The sequence below is a fragment of the Carcharhinus amblyrhynchos genome, chromosome 18 (assembly GCF_965287045.1).
Source record: "Carcharhinus amblyrhynchos chromosome 18, sCarAmb.v2.hapA, whole genome shotgun sequence".
Taxonomy (NCBI): domain Eukaryota; kingdom Metazoa; phylum Chordata; class Chondrichthyes; order Carcharhiniformes; family Carcharhinidae; genus Carcharhinus; species Carcharhinus amblyrhynchos.
This window is the reverse complement of record NC_137341.1, coordinates 39,058,505-39,081,215: the sequence shown is the minus strand read 5'-3', so window position 1 is coordinate 39,081,215 and position 22,711 is coordinate 39,058,505. Positions and strand designations below refer to the sequence as shown.

The following is a 22,711-nucleotide window of genomic DNA, read 5'->3' as shown; positions in this document are numbered from 1 at the left end:
AGAAGGAGGCCAATTGGCCCATCGGGTCTGCGCCGACAACAATCCCACCCAGGCTCCATCCACTTAGCCCCACGTATTTACTCTGCATGTCCCCCTGACACTAAGGGGCAACTTAGCATTGCCTGTCCACCTAATGTGCACATCTTTGGAGTGTGAGAGGAAACCCACGCAGACACGGGTAGAATGTGCAAACACCACACGGACAGTCACCTGAAGCTAGGATTGAACTTGGGTCCCCATGCAACAATCTCCTTTATTGTGCCATACCGAGTTTCAATACCTTGGCCCAGGTTATCTTGTTTTGATTTATTATTGGCACATGAATTGGGAGACAGTAAAAAGTATTGTTACTTGTGCACTATACAGACAAAGCATACCATTCGTAGAGAACATAGGAGAGAAAGAAAGGAGAGGGTGCAGAATGTAGTGTTACTGTCATAGCTAGGATGTAGAGAAAGATCAGCTTAATATAAGGTAGGCCCATTCAAAAGTCTGAGATCATTCATATTATTTCCAGTTACAATTATTCTTAATTTGTGGACTTGTGTGTTTGCTTTTCAAAAAGGAAAGTAGGGGTTCCCAGTAGGGTGGTGAGTGTTTATGTTGGCAAGTCAAATGGTTTTTGTTTTTTGTTCCAATTAATGTAACACAACTGCTGCGACTGCCTGTTCACCCACAGCCTGCCAAACTGGCCCACCTACGACAGCATGGCGAACTGGCCTGATTTGCTGAACGATCAGTCCATTATCGGGAGTAACATTCCAAAGCTAAGGAGAGGCCGAGGGACCCGTCACCTCGGAATAGAGACGCAACTGAGTTCAGACGACGAGCCCCTCTCGCTTGGTTTCGATCAAGTCCGGAGCAAATGCTTTTCAGCTTCAGGTAATCACTTCTACTGGATTGAGTGAGGACTCAAGGGCTCCTTGTAGCAGTAATGGGGAAATGGCTTGCATTTCTGTAGCACCTTTTATGATCTACGGCCTTCGGCCATAATCACAGAATTCCTAAAATAGAGAAAGAGGCCATTTGGCCCATCGAGTCTGTCCCAACCACAGTTCCACCCAGTCCCTCTTCCCACAATCCCATATATTAACCTTGCTAATCCCCCTGACACTGAGGGTCAATTTAGCATGGCCAATCAACCTAACCCACACATCTTTGGACTGTGGGAGGAAACTGGAGCACCCGGAGGAAACCCACACAGTCACGGGAAGAATGTGCAAACTCCGCGCAGGCAGCGACCTGAGGCTGGAATTGAACCTTGGTCCCTGGCGCTGTGAGGAAGCAGTGCTAACCACTGAAAACGCCCAATCTCGTCTGATCTCAATAGCTAAGCAGACTCAGGCCTGGTTAGTAATTGGGGGCAGCACGGTGGCACAGTGGTTAGCACTGCTGCCTCACAGTGCAAAACCAGGGACCCGGGTTCAGTTTTGGCCTTGGGTGACTGTGTGTGGAGTTTGCACATTCTCCCTGTCTCTACGTGGGTTTCCTCTGGGTGCTCCGGTTTCCTCTCACAGTCCAAAGATGTGCAGGTTAGATGGATTGGCCATGCTAAATTCTCCCAAACAAGCGCCGAGGTGTGGCGACTGGGGATTTTCACAATAATTCCATTGCCGTGTTAATGTAGTCATTTTTCAAATACAAAGCATTTCAAAAGGACAACAAATCACAGTTTGAAAAAACAGAAGCAGATTCAACTTGCATTGAACCTTAGAGACGCTGGAGAGGTTAGATAAAAAGATTAACAAGTATGATACTAGAAACACGAGAGGTGTATACAGCAGGAGGAAGAACTGGCAGATCTCTCTACCCTTGAAAAGCGAAGGCTGGAGGGGCTGAGCCCGTAGAGGTCTTTAAAATTCTGCATGGTTTTGACAGAGTGGATACAAGAGAATTTTTCCCCTTATGGGGAAGAGCGTAACTATATGGCATTAATCTAAAATGTCACCAGGAATTCACCAGGGGAGGCGATGGCCTAGTGATATTATCGCTAGACTATTAATCCAAAAATTCAGCTTATGTCCTGGGGACCCAGGTTCGAATCCCGCCACAGCAAACGGTAGAAATTGAATTCAATGAAAAAATATACTGAATTAAGAATCTACTGATGGCCATTGTGGGAAAAACCCATCTGGTTCCCTAATGCCCTTTAGGGAAGGAAATCTGCCGTCCTTACCTGGTTTGGCCTACATGTGAGTCCAGAGCCACAGCAACGTGGTTGACTCTCAACTGCCCTCCAGGGCAACTAGGGATGGGTAATAAATGCTGGTCAGCCAGCGACACCCATGTCCCATGAATGAATGTAAAAAAAAATCCAGCTGAGAATTCAGAAATTCTGTACCCAGTGAGTGGTGAGAATGTGGAACTGGAAGTGAGCAGTATAGATGCATTTGATTTGATTTATTATTGTCACATAGGAATATAAGAACTGGGAGCAGGAGTAGGCTATCTGGCCCCTCGAGCCTGCTCCGTGATTCAATAAGATCATGGCTGATCTTTTTGTGGACTCAGCTCCACTTACCCGCCCGCTCACCATAACCCTTAATTCCTTTACTGTCCAAAAATGTATCTATCCTTGCCTTAAAAACGTTCAATGAGGTAGCCTCAACTGCTTCACTGGGCAGGGAATTCCACAGATTCACAACCCTTTGTGTGAAGAAGTTCCTCCTCAACTCAGTCCTAAATCTGCTCCCCCTTATTTTGAAGCTATGCCCCCTAGTTCTAGTTTCGCCCACCAGTAGAAAAAACTTCCCTGCTTCTATCTTATCCATTCCCTTCATAATCTTATATGTTTCTATAAGGTCTCGCCTCGTTCTTCTGAATTCCAATGAGTATAGCCCCAGTCTACTCAGCCTCTCACATAAACCAACCCTCTCAACTCCAGAATCAACCTACTAAATCTTCTCTGCACCCCCTCCAGTGCCAGTATATCCTTTCTCAAGTAAGGAGACCAAAATTCTACACATTACTCCAAGTATGGCCTCACCCCCACCTTATACAGCTGCAACATAACCTCGCTGTTTTTAAACTCCATCCCTCGAGCAATGAAGGACAAAATTCTATTTTCCTTCTTAATTACCTGCTGCGTCTGCAAACCAGCTCCTTGTGATTCATGCACAAGGACACCCAGGTCCCTCTGCACAGCAGCATGCTGCAATTTTTTACCATTTGAGTAATAGTCCATTTTGCTGTTATTCCTACCAAAATGACCTCACATTTACCAACATTGTACTCCATCTCCAAACCCTCGCCTATCTCTTTGCAGAATTTCAGTGTCCGCTGCACAGTTTGCTCTGCCACTCTTCTTAGCGTCATGTGAATTTTGGCACACTACACTTGGTCCCCAACTCCAAATCATCTATGTAAATCATAAACAATTGTGGTCTCAACACTGATCCCTGAGGCACTCTTCTAGTCACTGATCGCCAACCAGAAAAGCATCCATTTACCTCCACTCTTTGCTTTCTGTTAGTTAACCAATCCTCTATCCTTGCTGATACATTACCTGTAACACTGCGCACCTTTATCTTATATAGCAATCTTCGGTGCGGCACCTTGTCAAATGCCTTCTGGAAATCCAGATACACACATCCACAGGTTCCCCATTGTCCACTGCACATGGATACAAAACTGGCTCAGTCAAAGAAGGCAGAGGGTAGCAGTGGAAGTGTGCATTTCTGAATGGAGGGCTGTGACAAGCGATGTTCCCCAGGGGGATCAGTGCTGGGACCTTTGCTGTTTGTAATATATATAAATGATTTGGGGGAAAATGTAACTGGATTGATTAGTAAGTTTGTGGACGACACAAAGGTTGGTGGATTTGCGGATAGCGATGAGGACCATCAGAGGATATAGATCAGTTGGACACTTGGGCGGAGAGATGGCAGATGGAGTTTAATCCAGATCAAATGTGAGGTAATACATTTTGGAAGGACTATTACAGATAGGAAATATACAGTAAATGGCAGAATCCTTAGGAGTATTGATAGGCAAAGGAATCTGGGTGTACAGGTACACAGGGCACTGAAAGTGGCAATGCAAGTGGAGAAGGTGTTCAGGAAGGCATACAGCATACTTGCCTTCAACGACCAGGACATTGAGTTTAAAAATTGGCAAGTCATGTTGCAGCTTTGTGGAACCTTAGTTAGGCCACATTTGGAATATAGTGTTCAATTTTGGTCGCCACACTACCAGAAGGATGTAGAGGCTTTGGAGAGGGTACAGAAAAGATTTACCAGGATGTTCCCTGATATGGAGGGCATTAGCTATGAGGAGAGGTTGGAGAAAATTGGTTTGTTCTCAATGAAGCAACGGAGGTTGAGGGGAGACCTGATCGAAGTCTACAAGATTGAGGGGCATGGACAGAGTGGATGGTCAGAAACTTTTTCCCAGGGTGAAAGTCAATCACTAAGGGGCATAGGTTTAAAGTGCAAGTGGCAAGATCTAAAAGAGATATACGAGGCAGATTTTTTTTAGAGTAGTGAGTGCCTGGAACTTGTTGCTGGGGAGGCAGTGGAAGCAGACACGGTAGTGACTTTTAAGGGGCGTCTTGACAAGTACATGAATGAGATGGGAATAGAGGCCTATGGCCCCTGGAAGGGTAGGAGGTTTTTAAGTTGGGCAGTATGGTTGGTGCAGGCTTGGGGCTTGGGGCCTGGGGCCTGTTCCTGTGCTGTAATTTTCTTTGTTCGTTGTTCATGTAATGTTCTCAAAGAATGCCACCAAATTAGTCAAACATGACCTGCCCTTCATGAACCCATGCTGCATCTTCCCAATGGGACAAATTATAACCAAATGTGTTGTCATTTCTTCCATGATGATAGATTCAAGCAATATGAATCACCTATAATAGTATACAGCGTGAAGTATTGTTTCTTGTGCACTATACAGATAAAAGCTTATAGAGTACACAGGGGAGAAGGGAAAGACAGGGTGTTACAGTCATAGTTAGGATGGAGGAAGAGATCTGATGGTAGCAGGGAAGAAGCTGTTCCTGATTAGGTTGTTATGTGATCTTAAACTTTGTATCTTTTTCCCGATGGAAGAAGGTGGAAGAAAGAATGTCCGAGGTGCGTGGCCTCCTTAATTATGCTGGCTGCTTTTCCAAAACAGCGGGAAGTGTAGAGAGTTAGTGGATGGGAGGCTGGTTTGCTGCATTCATGACCTTTGTAGTTTCTTGCGATCTTGGTCAGAGCATGGGGTAAAACAGCATGAGGGGAAAGGAAATAAAGCTTGGTGAGGAAAGGGTGCTCGAGACTCGAATACAGCATTAACACCAGCATGCACTTGTTGGGCAGAATGGCCTGTTTCTGCGCTGTACGTATCACGTAATCCTATTGCTTCCATTTCTGCTGACGCAGTAGTAAGATATTTCCACTTGTTTCCCCCAGATGAACACCTGATTCAAAGAGTTAACTTTGATGGAAACCATGAGGTGTCTACCTCCTACGACAGTGGTAGGGTCTCACTCGATGCTGAGAGTCACTTAATATCTAACCTGTGAGTATGTTGTGAAAATCTGTTCTGGTTTCACCGAGAACAATTTTACTACCAACAGTGACTTAAGGATATCTTTTCAACAGGAATATCTAATCTTCTAAACTGAAATGATCGTTTCAAAATTACCATTGTTTTTCAAAATACTAGTAAATGCAGGTCTAAAAGAATGTCTACAAGCATGGGGGTGGCACAGTGGTTAGCACTGCTGCCTCACAGTTCCAAGGACCTGGGTTCAATTCTTTGTTTCTCTGTGCGGACTCTACACATTCTCCCCGTGTCTGCGTGGGTTTCTTCCAGGTGCTCTGGTTTCCTCCCACACGCCAAAGATATCGGAATAGGTTGATTGGCCATGCTAAATTGCCCCTTATTGTCCAGGGATGCATAGATTAGAGGGATTAGCAGAGTAAATCTGTGGGATTACGGGAATAGGGCCTTGGTGGGATTGTTGTCAGTGTAGGCTAGAGGGGCCAAATGGCCTCCTTCTTTACTATAGGCTTTCTATGATTCTAAGTTAACGTTTTAAGTTTTGAAAGCCGTCTGCAGACACAGCTAGAATGTTAAAGTCCATGGCATGGTTTTCAAATTGACGCCTGACGTAACTCTGTCATTGAAATCAATCGGAATGAATTTCCTACATGAAGGGATGGTGGTGTTGTGCTACTGTCACTAAATTAGTAATCCAGAGGCCTGGGCTAATGCTCTGTGATGTGGGTTCAAATCCTACCACAGCATCTGGTGGAATCTAAGTTCAACTAATCAAAGAGAAAATCTGTTCTCTCAGAATGGTGACTATGACGATGACCAGCATCGATTTACATAAAAATTGATCTGGTTCATTAATGTCCTTTAGGGAAGGAGATCTGCTGTCCTTATCTGGTCTGGCCTACATTGATTCCAGAGCCACAGCAATGTGGTTGACTCTTAGCTGTGTCTCAAATGGCCTAGCAAGCCATTGAGTTCAAGGGCAATTAAAGTTGGACAGCAAATGCTGGCCTTTCCAGCAACACCTACAACCTATGAAAGAATTTTTATAAATCTGTGTGGCATGGCAGCACAGTGGTTAGTACTGCTGCCTCACAGTGCCAAGGATCTGGGTTCAATTCCCAGCGTCGGTCACTGTCTGTGTGGAGTTCGCACATTCTCCACACATTTGCGTGGGTTTCCTCCAGGTGCTCCGGTTTCCCCCCCACACTCCAGAGATGTGCGGATTAGGTTGATTGGCTTTGCTAAATTGCCACTTAGTGCCAGGGGACTAGCTAGGGTAAATACATGGGGTTACGGGGATAGGGCCTTGGTAGGATTGCGGTCAGTGCAGACTTGATGGGCTGAATGGCCTCCTTCTGCACTTTGGGGATTCTATGATTCCAATACGCTTGGCCTGTAAAACAGGTAGCTCTCCTATAATGCCAGCTTTATATCCAAGTGGCAAATCAAAAACCGGTCAACCCCAAGGTTTATAATTACAGTTCTGACACATCCTTCGTTTGTCATGCAGTCTCGATATGAAAATGTCCTGTGTTCACCCATTACTGAAAATGCTCACATCAGTCCGCTTTTCTTCCTTCAGAACGGAGATAATCGATGGGAGCAAGCAGCCGCGAGCAGAAGCGCCAATCCTGCACATGACAAGTGATGGCCAAGTCCTCCGACCTTCCCACGGCATCGCAAGATCAGCCACCACCCGAAAAATAGGTAAAATCTTCCACATCTTACACCCCCAATAAACAGGCCACTGATCTTTAGGGGTGTTTGTGGTCACAAGGTCCCTGTGGCTGTGTTGTTGGCTACAACTTCTACTGCTTATTGTCTGTGCCAGTTGAAGATTAGACAGGATAAATGTTGGGAGGAAGTTTCATAGGAACATAGAAAATAGGAGCAGGGGCAGACCATTCGGCCCTTCAAGCGTGCTCTGCCATTCATCACAACAATGGCTGATCATAACCTTTGATCCCATTCGCTCCCATGGCAGTGTGTAGAACCAGAGGGCTTAGTCTCAGAATAAGGGTGTTCTTATTTAAGACATATTTGAGAGAATTTCTTCCCTCAAAACGTGGTGTATCTTTGGAATTCTTTACCCCAGGAGACCGAGTCCTTGAACATTTACAAGCCTGAGATCAATAGGTTTTTGACCAGTCAGAGAATTAAGGGCCATGAAGGTAAGGGAGGAAAGTGAGTGTGAGATCAGCTATGGCCTTATAAATGGTGGAACAGGCTCAAAGGGCTGAATGGCCAACTCCTGTTCCTATTTCCTGTGGTTGTATGGCCTTTGGAAAGGTACTGTATTTTACTGATGGTGTCCTATACGTGTTGCACTTAGAACCATCTTGGCTGTCAGAGGAAACAACCAGCCCATTAACCTGAAATTGACTGTAGTCTCCCAGGTTCTCCCAATGCACTGTCTTTACTCTAGCAGAAAACCTGCCTTCCCCCCCACAGAAGATAGGAGCAGAAGAAGGCTACTTTTCCCTTCAAGCCTGCTCCGCCATTCATCGTGATCATTGCTGATCGTCCAACCCAATACGTAATCCTGCTTTCTCCCCATAACCTTTGATCCCATTCGCCCCAAGTGCTATATCTAACCACCTCTTGAATACATTCAATGTTTTGGCATCAACTAGACAGAGTGCAGGAATGAGAGAGAATCTGATGAACTGGTGCGGCAACAATAATCTCTCCCTCAATGACAAAACAAAGGAGATTGTCATCGACTTCAGGAAGCATAAAGGAGAACATGCCCTGTCTACATCAATAAGGGTAGAGGGCTTCAAGTTTTTAGGTGTCCAGATCACCAACAACCTGTCCTGATCCCCCCCGCCATGCTGATACTATAGTTAAGAAAACCCACCAACTTTCTTGGAAGACTAAGGAAATTTGACATGTCAGCTACAGCTCTCACCAACTTTTACAGATGCACCATAGAAAGCATTCTTTCTGGTTGTATCACAGCTCGGTATGGCTCCTGCTCTGCCCAAGATCGCAAGGAACTACAAAAGATCATGAATGTAGCCCAATCCATCATGTAAACCAGCCACCCATCCATTGACTCTGTCTACACTTCCCGCTGCCTCAGCAAAGCAGCCAGCGTAATTAATGACCCCAAGCACCCTGGACAAACTCCCTTCCACCTTCTCCCAGAAAAAGATACAAAAGTCTGAGGTCGCGTACCAACCAACTCAAGAACAGCTCCTCCCCTGCTTCTGTCAGGCTTTTGAATGGACCTGCCTTGCATTAAGTTGATCTTTCTCTACACCCCAGCTATAACCGTAACACTACATTCAGCACTCTCTCCTTCTCGATGAATAGTATGTTTTGTCTGTATAGCGCAAGAAACAATACTTTTCACTGTATATTAATACATATGACAACAATAAATCAAATCAACTACTTCTTGTGGTATTAAATTCCACAGACTCACCACTTTTTGGCTGAAGAAATGTCTCCTCATCTGACCTAAATGGTCTATCCCGAATCCTCAGGCTGTGACCCCTGGTTCTGGACCCCCCCCACCATCGGAAAAATCCTCCCCGCATCAACCCTGTCTAGTCCTGTTAGAATTTTATAAGTCTCTATGAAATCCTCCCTCATTTGTCTGAACTCCAGCAGAAACAATCCTGACCTAGTCAATCTCTCCTCGTACATCAATCCTGCCATTCTGGAATCAGCCTGGTAAACCTTCACTGCATTCCCTTGAGAGCAAGAACATCCTTCCACAGAAAAGGAGCCTAAACTGCACATCATATTCTTGGTGTGGCCTCACCAAGCCCCTGGATAATTGCAACCACGCATCCCTGCTCCTATACTCGAAGCCTCTTGCAATGAAGGCCAACGTACTTGCTAAACTAGCGCTGGCTGTGATTGAGTTGGCAATACAATACTCTCACTGCCAAGTGAGAGAGTTGTGGGTTTAAACCGCTGTGCTCAATCTAATGGTGCATACAGTCGTCCGCCACTCAGGGGTCTGGTGATGTGATCTATATACACCATGAGGAATACAGCATGAGAGCTCTCAGTTCGAAACCTGGACTCTGCCAATATTTTAATGGATAGTTGGGTAGGTAAAAGCACATTCTGGTTCACAGGGAAAACAAGGTCTGTTAATGAAATCACCAGTCACCCAAATTCCAAGGAAATACTGCAGCTCACACACAAATACAGAACCATAAATGGCCAAGACCAGAAACCCAGAACCATAAATATAAGGTAGTCATGAATAAATCCAATAGGGAATTCAGGGAAAACTGCCTTATCCGGAGAGTGCTGAGAATGTGGAACTCGTTACTACAAGGAGCAGTCGAAGCAAACAGCACTGATTCACTTAAAAAGAGACTAGATTATTTATTCGTGTCTCAAGTAGGCTTACATTAACACTGCAATGAAGTTACTGTGAAAATCCCCCAGCCGCCACACTCCGGCACCTGATCGAGTACACTGAGGGAGAATTTAGCATGGCCAATGCACCTAACCAGCACATCTTTCGGACTGTGGGGGGGAAACCGGAGCACCTGGAGGAAACCCATGCAGACACGGGGAGAACGTGCAGACTCTGCACAGACAGTGACCCAAGCCGGGAATCGAGCCCATGTCCCTGGCGCTGTGAGGCAGCCGTGCTAACCACGGTGCCACCCAGAAGGATTTACGGACAGGATTCAATGAGGAAGGGCGGGAGAAAGCTCATGTGGAACATAACCAGGACCGATCGGTTTCTGGGTTGTAAATACTCTGTAATTATCATAACTGTGTCAGTGTAACAACACCAAACACCTCTTCATTTCGTACAGGATTTTCAGTCTGTTGTGTCTCTTTTAAGATCTGTTTTGAGGGAATGACTGACCCAGGTTGGATTCCATTAATGTTATTTTATATTATGTTTCAACAGCTTTCACTGACCCTCCACAGCAATGTCTCTTCCCGTGCTGGTGTAGTTATGCAGCCCACGTCCTCTGCTTCCTCCTGTTCTTAGGCTGCTTCACTGTGTCCATATGGATTGGCGTTAACTTTACCCCCAGGATCGCCCTCATGTGGCTCATCTCAGGAATCTTCAGCGTCCTCTCTTCATTCTTCCTCTTGGAGCCTCTGAAGGCAAGTTTCCGGCACAGAACCATTTGGCCATTAGCACTAATGATAGCTTGAAGTCTTAGATCCTTTAGATTTTAGTAGGATACTACCAAGACTTGACGGTTTGAGTTATAAGGAGAGAGTGGATAGACAGGGACTCTTTTCCCTGAAGCGTAGGAGACTTAGGGGTGATCTTATAGAGGTCTATAAAATAATAAATCAGCTAGAAAGTCAACATCTTTTCCTAAAGGTACGGGAGTCTAAAACTAGAGGGCATAGGTTTAAGGTGAGAGGGGAGAGATACAAAAGAGTCCAGAGGAGCAATTTTTTCAGAGTGGTGAGTGTCTGGAACAAGCTGCCAGAGGTAATACTAGAGACGGGTATAATTTTGTCTTTTAAAAAGCATTTAGACAGTTACATGGGTAAGATGGGTATAGAGGGATATGGGCCAAATGTGGGCAATTGGGACTCCCTTTGTGGTTTTAAAAAAAGGGCAGCATGTGCAAGTTGGGCTGAAGGACCTGTTTCCCTGTTGTAAACCTCTATGACTCTGGATTTGTTTGGGAACATGTGTGTCAGCAAGACCCTGGATACCCTTGGAATTGGTACTGGAGCTTCAACAAAAGTGTGTCAGAGACTTGGGGGAGGAATTTTCCCATTCCGCCCAATGTGGGAATCGTAGTGGGCAGAGGGTGGGCCATGTTTCTGGGGGTGAGCGTGGCTGGAAAATCCTTAATTGGCGTAAAGGAGTGTTGAATCATTCTCCAAGTTGTGGGGTGGGTAGTTACCTCTGAGGAAACTCCCCAGCCTCTGGCATTTTGCATGAATGTTGAAGAGTATACTGAAAGACCACACAATTTCAACTTCTTTTCCCACAGCATCTGATTCAATAAAGCTGAACAAAATTTGTTTTCTTTATGCTAGCATCCAATTTAGCTGGACACCAAGAGACACTTATTATTGCTGACCTGACAACTAAATAATGTTGTACTGCATGGGAATCTTTAACACAACAACAAGTTGTTGCATTAAAATGACACCTTTAATATGACCAGACATCCCAATGGTTCCACAGGACTTAAGAGTATCATGTTCAATTCTGGTCACCACATTACAGGAAGGATGCAGAGGCTTTGGAGAGGGTGCAGAAGAGGTTTACTAGGATGCTGCTTGGATTAGAGAGTATGAGCTATAAAAGGAGAGACTAGATAAACTAGAATTGTTTTCTCGAGCAGCAGAGGCTGAGGGGAGGCCTGATAGGAGCCTACAAAATTGTAAAAGGCATAGATAGGGTTGACAGTCAGAATCCTTTTCCCAGAGTTAAAATGTCCAATACTAGGGGGCTTGCACTTCAGGTGAGAGGGGGAAAGTTCAAAGGAGATGTGAGGGGTAAGTGGTATGTGTCTGCAACACATTGCCAGGAGTGATGGTGGTAGGGGCATTTAAGAGTCTTTTAGATAAGCACATGATTATGCATGGTATAGAGGGAAATGGACCAAGAGCAGGCAGAAGAGATTAGTTTAATTTGGTGTTGTGTTCGGGCCAAACGGCCTGTTCCTGTGTTGAACTGTTCTATGCAGGAGCATTAAAGGACAACATTTGTCATCCAGTCACGTGGCAATGAACCATTGTAATCTGGAATGCACAGTAAACAATTGAAGGGAAAAGGTTTTGTAGGGTTATGAAGAAAGAATAGGGGGGATTTGGACTACTTGGATCACTTTAAGGTGCTGACACAAACACAGTGAGCCAAATGGCCTCCTTCTGTGCTATATCATTCTGTGATTAGCTGGGTGTGGAAGCCATTACCTGTGCAGGGCCACTGAGGGAACTGGAGTGTCCCATAAGATGTAGGATGCAGAAGTAGGCCATACGGCCCATCAAGTCTGCTCCACCGTTCATTTGATCATGTCTGATCCACAGCAACTAATTCGATATAGATTGAAAGTCAAAACAGTGGCTTCCTGGGCTGCACCACCGACTATTCCAGCAAGTGAGGGAAAACTCAAGCTGGAGTTTCTTTATTATGTGATACTTCCCTTTACGATTGTAAAAAAAAAACTCTATATTGCTGAAACTGGTTGAGTTTGAATCAAATCCAAACATCTTTGGATCAAATCGCTTAACAGCGACCCAGGCCTTGCACACAGCGGACAGCTCATTGGAAAATTGCAGGTGTATTGGCCATAACTTTAGCAGCCATGGATGTTAATGGAGAGGAAATTTGTGGACTAAGTAAACACTGGTTTGGCCTGGACTGGGGGATTGTGCCCAATTCTGAGCGTGACACTTTAAGAAGGATGTGAAGTCTTCAGAGAGAGTGCAGAAAAGATTTACAAGAGCGGTTCCAGAGATGAGCGACACACAATTACATGAACAGATTTGGGCTGTTCTCCGTTAGAGAAAGTGGAGAGCAGACTTGATAAGAGGTGTTCACAAACATGAGGGGTGTGGACAGAGGAGGTAGAGAGGTTGAGAACTTAGGGACACCATTACATGGTGAGTGGCAAAAGACCAAAGGCAACATGAAGAAAAACTGTTTGACACAGCAAGTGGCTAGGTTCTGGAATGTACTGCGTGAGTGTGGAGCGGGGACAGATTCTGTTGTGGCTTCCAAAAGAGAATCAGCTAAACGCCGAAAGGTAACATATTAGCAGGGCTATTTGGGAGGGGGAGGAGAGTGGAACTAGCAAAATTACCCTGGCAGAGAACTAGCACAGGCACGACAGACCGAATGGCCTCGTGTGTTGCAATCGTTTTATGTTTAGTTAATTTCTGATAAGTTGTTTGCCGCCTGCAAGGAATTACCATTGGCTCTGGACCTCAAGGTTCGACCTCCCTGATCTTGGACGTACCTCCTTGTATCAGAACACTTAAAGCCCGAGGTTTAGGCCCTCCTCTCCATTTGAACAACTACTGCCTTCAATAAGAATGCTTCACAATAAATGAGAGTGCCCTTTCTGATCCTCTATTTGTAATTCAGGTTCTGACCGAAGCACTTTACTTTGCGGTGGTTGCTAAGCGCGTCCATCCCGATGAAGATGACAATTTAGTCGAGAAGCCGCGAGTCGAACAGATCTCGGAAAAAATTGGCAAGGTGCGGCCTCCTCAAGGATACGGCCTTCTGCAAGCCAAGGAGGAGGCGAGGAAGGTCCAGGTTCTCCACAGGATACTCAAGGTACAAATCGGAAAACCTTCCATCAATCCAGAGCTTCAACCAGCGCTAAAGTAGGAATGTAGAAGAAATCATTCAAAGATGGTGAAATTTGAATTTTAAAAAAAAATCTGGAATTAAAAGTCTAACAATGACCATGAAACCATTGTCAATTGTCATTAAAAACTCATCTGGTTCACTAATATGCTTTTGAGGAAGGAAATCTGCCATCCTTACCTTGTCTGGTCTACATGTGACTCCAGAACCACAGTGATGTGGTTGACTCTTGACTGCCCTCTGAAATGGCCTAGCAAGCCACTCAGTTCAAGGGCAATCGGTGATGGGCAACAGATGCTGGCCTTGCCAGCAATGCCCACATCCCATGAATGGAAATAAGAGTGTGGCATGGTTGAGGTGACTAGCATTGATGTGTTTAATAGCGAGCTGGATAAACACACGGTGGAGAACGGAATGGGAACTGAGATGAGGTGGGAGGGGAGAATGTTTCTGTGGGATGTAAACACTAACAATCACCAGATGGGCTGAACGGTTTGTTCTTGTGCTGTATATTCCGCATAAGACAAAGCTGTCCGATAACGCCTAAAACATTGCAAGTGCATTTAACCACAGATTTAATGATAAAATACACCGTAAGCCAGTCAGCAGCTGAACAATCATCTTAAAGATGTCAGTTGAACAGCCTGACTCATAGAATCAGAAAATCCCTATGGTGCAGAATGAGGCCATTCGGCCCATTTAGTCTGCATTTACTCTTTGGCAGAGATTCTTAATCATCCCCATAACCTCACATATTTACCCTGCTAATCACCCGAACCTGCACGTTTTAGGACACCACGGGGCAGTTTAGAATGGCCAATCCAGCATTGGGGTGGCAGAATGGTTCAGTGGCCCCACAGCGCCGAGTACCCAGGTTCAATTCCGGCCTTGGGTCATTGTCCATTTGGAGTTTACACATTCTCCCCATGTCTGCTTGGGTTTCCTCCAGGTGCTCTGGTTTCCTCACACAGTCCAAAAATGTGGAAGTCAGGTGGATTGGCCATGCCAAATTGCCCCGTTGTGTCAGGGGACGTAATAGGGTAAATATGTGGGATTACAGGGATAGGGCCTGGGTGGGACTGTTATCAGTGCAGGCTTGTTGGGCTGAATGGCCTGCTTCTGCACCGCAGGGATTCTATGATTCCAATCCACCTAAACCGCACATCTTTGGACTGTGGGAGTAAACCGGAGCATCCGGAAGAAAGCCACGCAGGCACTGGGAGAAGGTGCAAACTCCACACAGACAGTGAGCCGAGGCTGGAATTGAACCCGGGTCCTTGTTGCTGAGAGGCAGCAGTGCTAACCACTGTACCAGCCCATTCACCATATATTTTAGTTTAGGAAGTTGACATATTTTCAATGACCTTCTGTCTTTACTTCAGGAGTCCCAGTGATCCTGTTTTTATCCTGAAACTTTTTAATCTCTGACTCATGCATGTGCTTATACAATCAGGGGGGAAAATGAGTTGCGTTTCACTTGTTAACGCCGAGGTAAGTGTGTAATTCTCCTGATGCTGCAGAGCAGGGATTGCTAGATCTTGGACGCAAATTTTAAATTGCCAGCCGTAGCCAAAACAAACACAGAGGACAAAAATGGCAAAGAGTAATTTTTTTTTTCGCAGTGAATCATGGCTAACGCTAGTGTTTTTCCCAGTTCAGAGACCAGCTGTTAAAGGCAGCTGATCCATCAGTGTCAAAGCGACAGAGGTATCAAAGGACTGAGGCCAAGTATCTTGGCTCCCAGTGTCCATGGGCCTTTGTCAGTAGGTGTGACACTGATATTAATTAATCCCCTGCCTGCACATTTTATAATTCACACCTATCAATTGCCTCCCTATGTAATTTAATTTTAATTACTGTCTGGATAGTTGTTCCAGGGCCAAAGTCGGTCTCACCAAGTTGTTAAAAAGAACTCAGACAGAAATACATCTGTGTTTTTCAGGAATTGGTATTTTTTGGAATTTTTTTTCTTTTAATGTTAAAATATTTAAATAAACCGCCTAATGCTGGAAGACAATTTAGAGTTGTGCACTAAAATTTACTCCTCTCAACCAAACGATGTGTAGGGAGCATGAGAATTATTGATTATCTTACTGTAAATCTGTTCACTTCAGTTACTTTAACCACATCTATTCACTGATTAGTTTTTTAAAAAGATTTTTAAAATTTGGAACCAGGTAGAGGAAAAATAAGTGATCCTTGGCTTAATCCACATTTACCAGACTGACCACATCTCATCTCTTCCATAATTGTTACCTTAACGATCACTTCCCATCTTCAGGCCAGAGCACCTACCCCACTCTCTCACAATCCACTATAACTTTCCCGCTTTCCTCCTCACTTCCAGCTGTAACTCCCCCCCCCTCCCCCTCACTTCCTACTGTAACTCTCCCCCTCCCCCTCACTCCCGCTGTAACTTTCCCCTTTCCCTCATCACTTCCCGCTGTAACAATCCCCCCTCCCCCTCACTTCCCGCTGTAACAATCCCCCCTCCCCCTCACTTCCCGCTGTAACAATCCCCCCTCCCCCTCACTTCCCGCTGTAACAATCCCCCCTCCCCCTCACTTCCCGCTGTAACAATCCCCCCTCCCCCTCACTTCCCGCTGTAACAATCCCCCCTCCCCCTCACTTCCCGCTGTAACAATCCCCCCTCCCCCTCACTTCCCGCTGTAACAATCCCCCCTCCCCCTCACTTCCCGCTGTAACAATCCCCCCTCCCCCTCACTTCCCGCTGTAACAATCCCCCCTCCCCCTCACTTCCCGCTGTAACAATCCCCCCTCCCCCTCACTTCCCGCTGTAACAATCCCCCCTCCCCCTCACTTCCCGCTGTAACAATCCCCCCTCCCCCTCACTTCCCGCTGTAACAATCCCCCCTCCCCCTCACTTCCCGCTGTAACAATCCCCCCTCCCCCTCACTTCCCGCTGTAACAATCCCCCCTCCCCCTCACTTCCCGCTGTAACAATCCCCCCTCCCCCTCACTTCCCGCTGTAACAATCCCCCCCTCCCCCTCACTTCCCGCTGTAACAATCCCCCTCTCGGTCCCCCCCATTTTGGTACACAAATACAGATTAGGAGCAGGCCATTCGGCCCCTCGGGCATACTCCACCATTCGATAAGCTCACGGTTGATCTGATTGTGACCTCAGCTCCACCTTCTGCCTACCCCCAATAACCTTTGACCCTCCAGTTAATCAAGAATCCATCTACGTCTTACTCAAATATGTTTGATGACCCTTTCTGTACTGCCCTCTCCAGGAAAGATATTCCAAAGACACATGAACCTCCAGAGAGGAAAAAAAAATTTAAATTCTTCATAATTGAGAGACCACCTTATTTTTAAATGGTGGCCCCATGTTCTAGTCTCTCCCACACGAGGAGACTTCCTTTCTACATCCACCCTGGTCTGGTACTAAAGTGGTTGGAACATCGTGGAGGAGGGAAATAATATTCCTCTCCCATCATTATTAGCAGACTGCATCCTTTATTCATAAGCAAGGGAGCTATTTACGTGTGTAAATATTAATTGGTGCTGTCGGCTATTTACACACTTCCCTGAGGCATGCAGACAGCCTGGTACACGAGTGAAATGTTCCACAGACAACAGGAGGAAATGTTTACAGGACACTTGCCTTAAGAACAGCTTGCTTCATTGATTTAACAGGGATGTGGGAGAGAAGGAACAAACAGTACGAATCCTGCATCATGAAGTGGTCAGTGGATTACATATCCAGGCTTTGGGTGCAACCATAGCAACTTTCCAACCAGCTATTAAACAAAATATTCAGTTTCGAAAATAATAAGTCCAAGCACAAACACAGGATAATTATTTTCACAGAGAATCAGCTTCTCCCCTTTAGATTTCAGTACCAGTTCAGCATTGCTGTTATCCTGAGGAGCACTCGAGCCTTGTCTTATCCCTTTGATCTCTCTTGTTTCTTTTTCATTTATATTTTGTCACAAGTAGGCTTACACTGCAATGAAATTACTGTGAAAATCCCCTAGTTGTCACGCTCCGGTGCCTGTTTGGGTACACTGAGGAAGAACTTAGCATTACCAAACCACCTAACCAGCACATCCTTCAGACTGTGGGAGGAAACTGGAGCACCTGGAGGAAACCCACGCAGACATGGGGAGAACATGCAGACTTCACGCAGACCCAAGCTGGAATCAAACCCGGGCCCCTGGTGTTGTGCAGCAGCAGTGCTAACCACTGTGCCTCTGGCTTGTGTACAAGTGTCCTCATCCTTGTATTTTAAATCAGTATTGACATTAACGTTAAACAGCACTAATTGGGATTGTCACCTCTTGTCTTTCAGAACTTCATCATCTATATGCTGTTTCTGCTCATAGTCTTGCTAATTAATTATGGAGACTCGTTCAGGGATGCCCAGAGCCGACTTCTGCACAGTTCAATTAGACAGGGCTTGCTGGGAGCCAGAAATGGGGTCGAATTTCAGCAAATCAGAAGGTGAGATGCAACTTGGATTTAATATAGGAACTTATCCTTGAAAACCTGACATGCTGCACACCCCCTCCTGCCAGACTACTCAATTCATATCACCAATATTGTTGCACTTGTAAATGTATTTCCCCGCTGATAGAGAGAAGGGACTTCCATTTAGAAAATGCTTTCACGTTTTCCATCTACTCTATTAAAACCTAGGCCAGAAATCCCAAGGTGTTTTATGAAGTTAGCATAAGCTTTACATTTGATTTTGGCATTGGGGTGAGTATAAAATGTTTCATTGCAGGTATGACTCAAGTGACCTACCAGGAACCTTTCATAAAACAACATTTATTTAAGAACACTCAATTAAAATGTAACAAAAATAATTAGCATAACTTTTACAAGACTTAAGCATGACACATAATAACTCCTAGTAACTGGCTATCTCTGTTCCAAATTAAACACTATCCCACAGACATATACTCGTCTCCAGACTTAGCACAAAAAGCAAGTCCGCTCATGTGATCTGGGACCTTCAGCTTTGTAACACTTATGGACAGAAATCCAGGCCAGCTGTTTGCCAAGAAAACAGCTAAACTTCAGAGAGGTAAATTTAGTACGAAGCTGTTCTGGGCAGCCTCCAAAAACAGCCGCACAGAGAACAGAAACTCCAACTCCAGAGAGAAGGAAAAAGCACTGTAGCTTGTCTCCACTTCAAGCTGCTATTGAAAATGAAATTAAAAACTCGACTTCTCTATGAAGCATAGGTATCCCAAGTTATATGACATGCCCTGTCAATCATCCCCAGTCTCCACTCTGCAATCCCAGGGGACACATTAAAACAGCAGAACATTGCATTAGCCCGGATTGAAATCAATATGATGTTAATTGTACTGCCTCAGCAACTAAGAAGGCCACCAACTACAGACAACACGGTACCAACAAATTACCAAGGACTGAGAAACATGATTAAGATACAATTCTTAAAGGCACAGTATCATCACAAATCACTGTTGTAATGTGGGAAATGCTGCAGCCAACTTGCACACAGCAAACTTCTGCAAACAGCAATGTGACAATGGCCTCCTAATCTGACGTCGGTTCAGAGATAGATATTGGCCAGGTCCACTGGGAAGCTTTTATCAAAACAAACTTTATTTAAGAACACAGTTAAAATATAACAAAGAATTAGCGTAACTTTTGCCAGTTAAAATAGTCAAACATGACAAAGTATAATTCTAAACAGCTAGCTATCTCTGTAGTTCCAGTGTAAGCAGTATCCTCATGGCCATAAATCCTTTTTAGAATTAGCATAAAAAAATGCTCACATGGATGCTAGATTTCCATCTTTTAACACCCCTGGACAGATACAGAAAGATACTTGTCTTCTGACTCTCATACACCAGAAACATGACCCAAATACATGTCTTAAAGATACAGTATCATCACAGTCTAAATTACAAAACATACCAGGCTTCAGAAACAATGTAATGTGACTAAGTATGTAGATGATTCTGAAATTGGAGTTACAGCCGATTAGAAGGAGGTGGCTTAGAAATAATAATGAATTAGGAAAGATATACAAGTGGGTAGCGGGATGCAACTTAAAGTGTAAAATGACACATAAAGGAAGGACAAACAGGAGTGTTGTAGCTAATGTAAAAGTTAAATTATTAGCCACAAGTCAGGCTTACATTAACACTGCAATGAAGTTACTGTGAAAATCCTCTAGTTGCCACACTCTGGCACTTGTTCAGGCATATTGAGGAAGAATTTAACATGGCCAATGCACCTAGCCAGCATGTCTTTCAGATTTTGGGAGGAAACTGGAGCACCCAGAAGAAACCCACACAGACACGGGGAGTACATGCAGACACTACACAGACAGTGACCCAAGACAGGAATCGAACCCGGGTCCCTGGCGCTGTGAGGCGGTAGTGCTAGCCACTGTGCCACTGGGGCTTTGGCTTAAGAAGGTGGTCATTACAATGAACAGTTTGGCTTCTTGTACGCGCGCGTGCACGACTCTCACAGTGATCTCGAATGCAACATGTATCTGAAGTGAAAAGGCTGCTCACAACTTTGTCAGGAGAAATTTCCAGTGTAAGTCACGCTGTTTAAAATTAACCTGGCCCCTGACGAACAAACTGTAGTGCTCTGAGGAGTTTGTGCAATCATAGCATTCAGCCCAACGAGCCTGCAACGATTCTCCGACAACAGCCCCACCGAGGTCCTATCCCCATAACCCCATGGATTTACTCCACTAGTTGCCCAACCTTACACATCGTGGGACACTAAGGGTCAATTTAGCATGGCCAATCCACCTAACTTGAACATCTTTGGACTATGGAAGGAAACCAGGGCACCCAGAGGAAACCCATGCAGATATGGAGAATCTGCAAACTCCACACAGTCAGGATTGTGGGAGGAAACTGGAGGAAACTCACGCAGACAATGGTGCAAACTCCAGACAGACGGTGACCCGAGGTCGGGAATTGAACTCGGATCCCTGGCGCTGTGAGGCAGCAGTACTAGCCACTGCGCCAACATGCTGCCCACAAGGTGGGAAGTTGGATTCAAGGTAGATCCGCCATGATGAATTGATTGGGTGAATATTCTGGAAGGGCAGAATGGCCTGTATGTTATGGCTCATGACTCGATCGAACGCAAAGAGAGTTTTTGTTGTGGCAATCTCAAACTTCTTGCCACGTGTCCTCTGTTGGAATCTATCTAAATTCGGCGCACTCTCTTTCAGATCAGGGGAGCTTTGGAAATGGATGGCAGAGGTTCTGTTCCCGTACCTGTACAACAATCAAAGCAGTACGCTGTTGGGATGCCCACGGATACGTCAGATTCGTTCAAAAATAAATGACGGTAAAAGAAAACACTTGCATTTCTAAAGGGCCACGCACAATATCAGAATGTCCCAAAGCACTGAACGGCCACTGAGGGATTTTTAGAAATGTAGTCTCTCTTGAAATGGAGGAAATGCGATATGCAGCAACTCCCACAAACAGTCATGTGAGAATAACTAGATCATTTGTATTTACTACTTATTCTTTGGATGTAGGTGTCACTGGCTGGGCCAGCATTCATTACCCATCCCTAACTGCCCTGGAACTGTTGGTCCTGGAGTCACATGTAGGCCAGACCAGATAAATACGACAGATTTCCTTCCCTAAAGGGCATGAGTGAACCAGATGCGTTTTTTCAACAATCAGCGGTGGTTTCATGATCTTTGTTAGACTTTTAAATCCAGCTTTTCATCGAATCAATTTTCATTTGATCGGCGCAACTCGTGGGCCGAAGGGCCTGTTTGTGCTGTAGTGTTCTATGTTCTATGAATCGTAGAATTCCTACAGTGCAGAAAGAGGCCTTTTGGCCTGCACCAACAACAATCCCTGCCCAGGCCCTATGCCCATTACTCTGCATACTTACCCTGACACTAAGGGGTAATTGAGTATGACCAATCAACCTAACCCGCACAACTTTGGAGTCTGAGGGAAAACTGGTCAACTCGGAGGAAACCCATGCAGACACAGGGAGAATGTGCAAACTCCACACGGGCAGTTAGGTGAGGCTGGAATTGAACCTGGATCCCTGGCACTGTGAGGTAGCAGTGCTAACCACTGTGCCCTCTCTGAACTTTAATTGGATTCAAATTTCACCATGGTGGGATTCGAACCCAGGTTGCTAAGAGCATTATCCCAGTCTCTGTATGACAAACTCTGGTGACAATTTCACTGTGCTATCGCTTCCCCTTGATCTTGATTGAGGGATAAATAGTAGCCAAGAATTAATGCCATGGGATCTTTTGCAACCATCAGAGACAGCAGGCTGGGTTTTGGTGTGGGACTTGAACCATTGACACAGATGAGAGTGTCACTACTAATTAAACACCAACACTACACTAAACAGTTTATATGTTTTTAAGAGTTTTGAAAATAGAATATTACAGGAAAACAACTGGATTTGTTATCAAAAGAGAAAATGCTGGAAAATCTCAGCAGGTCTGGAAGCATCTAAGGAGAGAAAAGAGCTGATGTTTCGAGCTCAGATGACCCTTTGACAAAGGGTCGTCTGGACTGGAAACATCAGCTCTTTTCTCTCTATAGATGCTGCCAGACCTGCTGAGATTTTCTAGCATTTTCTCTTTCGGTTTCAGATTCCAGCATCCGCAGCAATTTGCTTTTATTAACTGGATTCGTTATAGTTGAAACCAACTTCAAGTTCAGAAACTCACTCCAGTTTGCAAACCCCATCTTGCAGACTGGGTGGTCTGGACATAACAAGTCACTGCTTAATACTGAATGGAACATCCTTATAGAAATCTGTACTCAGTTAGATATGAGGGATGAGATTCTCCAGCCTCCCAGCTGCTGTTTCCCGTCAGTGGGAGGTGGTGCGTTGTTTGCTAGCGGTGGGATTCTCCGGTCCTGCTGCTGTCAGTGGGAATCCCCACTGATATCACTCTACGCTGGGTGCACTGCCAGCGGGA

At 45.2% G+C, this 22,711-nt stretch overlaps 1 protein-coding gene across 1 annotated transcript in view; it reads left to right on the top strand.

The window, feature by feature from the left end:
• Positions 1–22,711, top strand: part of pkd1a (polycystic kidney disease 1a) — a 211,401-nt gene that overhangs the window by 169,416 nt on the left and 19,274 nt on the right. The window contains exons 34-40 of the mRNA XM_080206859.1: positions 680–882; positions 5,391–5,499; positions 7,067–7,191; positions 10,376–10,578; positions 13,538–13,732; positions 18,083–18,234; positions 20,969–21,087. Coding sequence (XP_080062985.1) covers positions 680–882; positions 5,391–5,499; positions 7,067–7,191; positions 10,376–10,578; positions 13,538–13,732; positions 18,083–18,234; positions 20,969–21,087 — 1,106 coding nt within the window. The remainder of the gene's footprint in view (positions 1–679; positions 883–5,390; positions 5,500–7,066; positions 7,192–10,375; positions 10,579–13,537; positions 13,733–18,082; positions 18,235–20,968; positions 21,088–22,711) is intronic.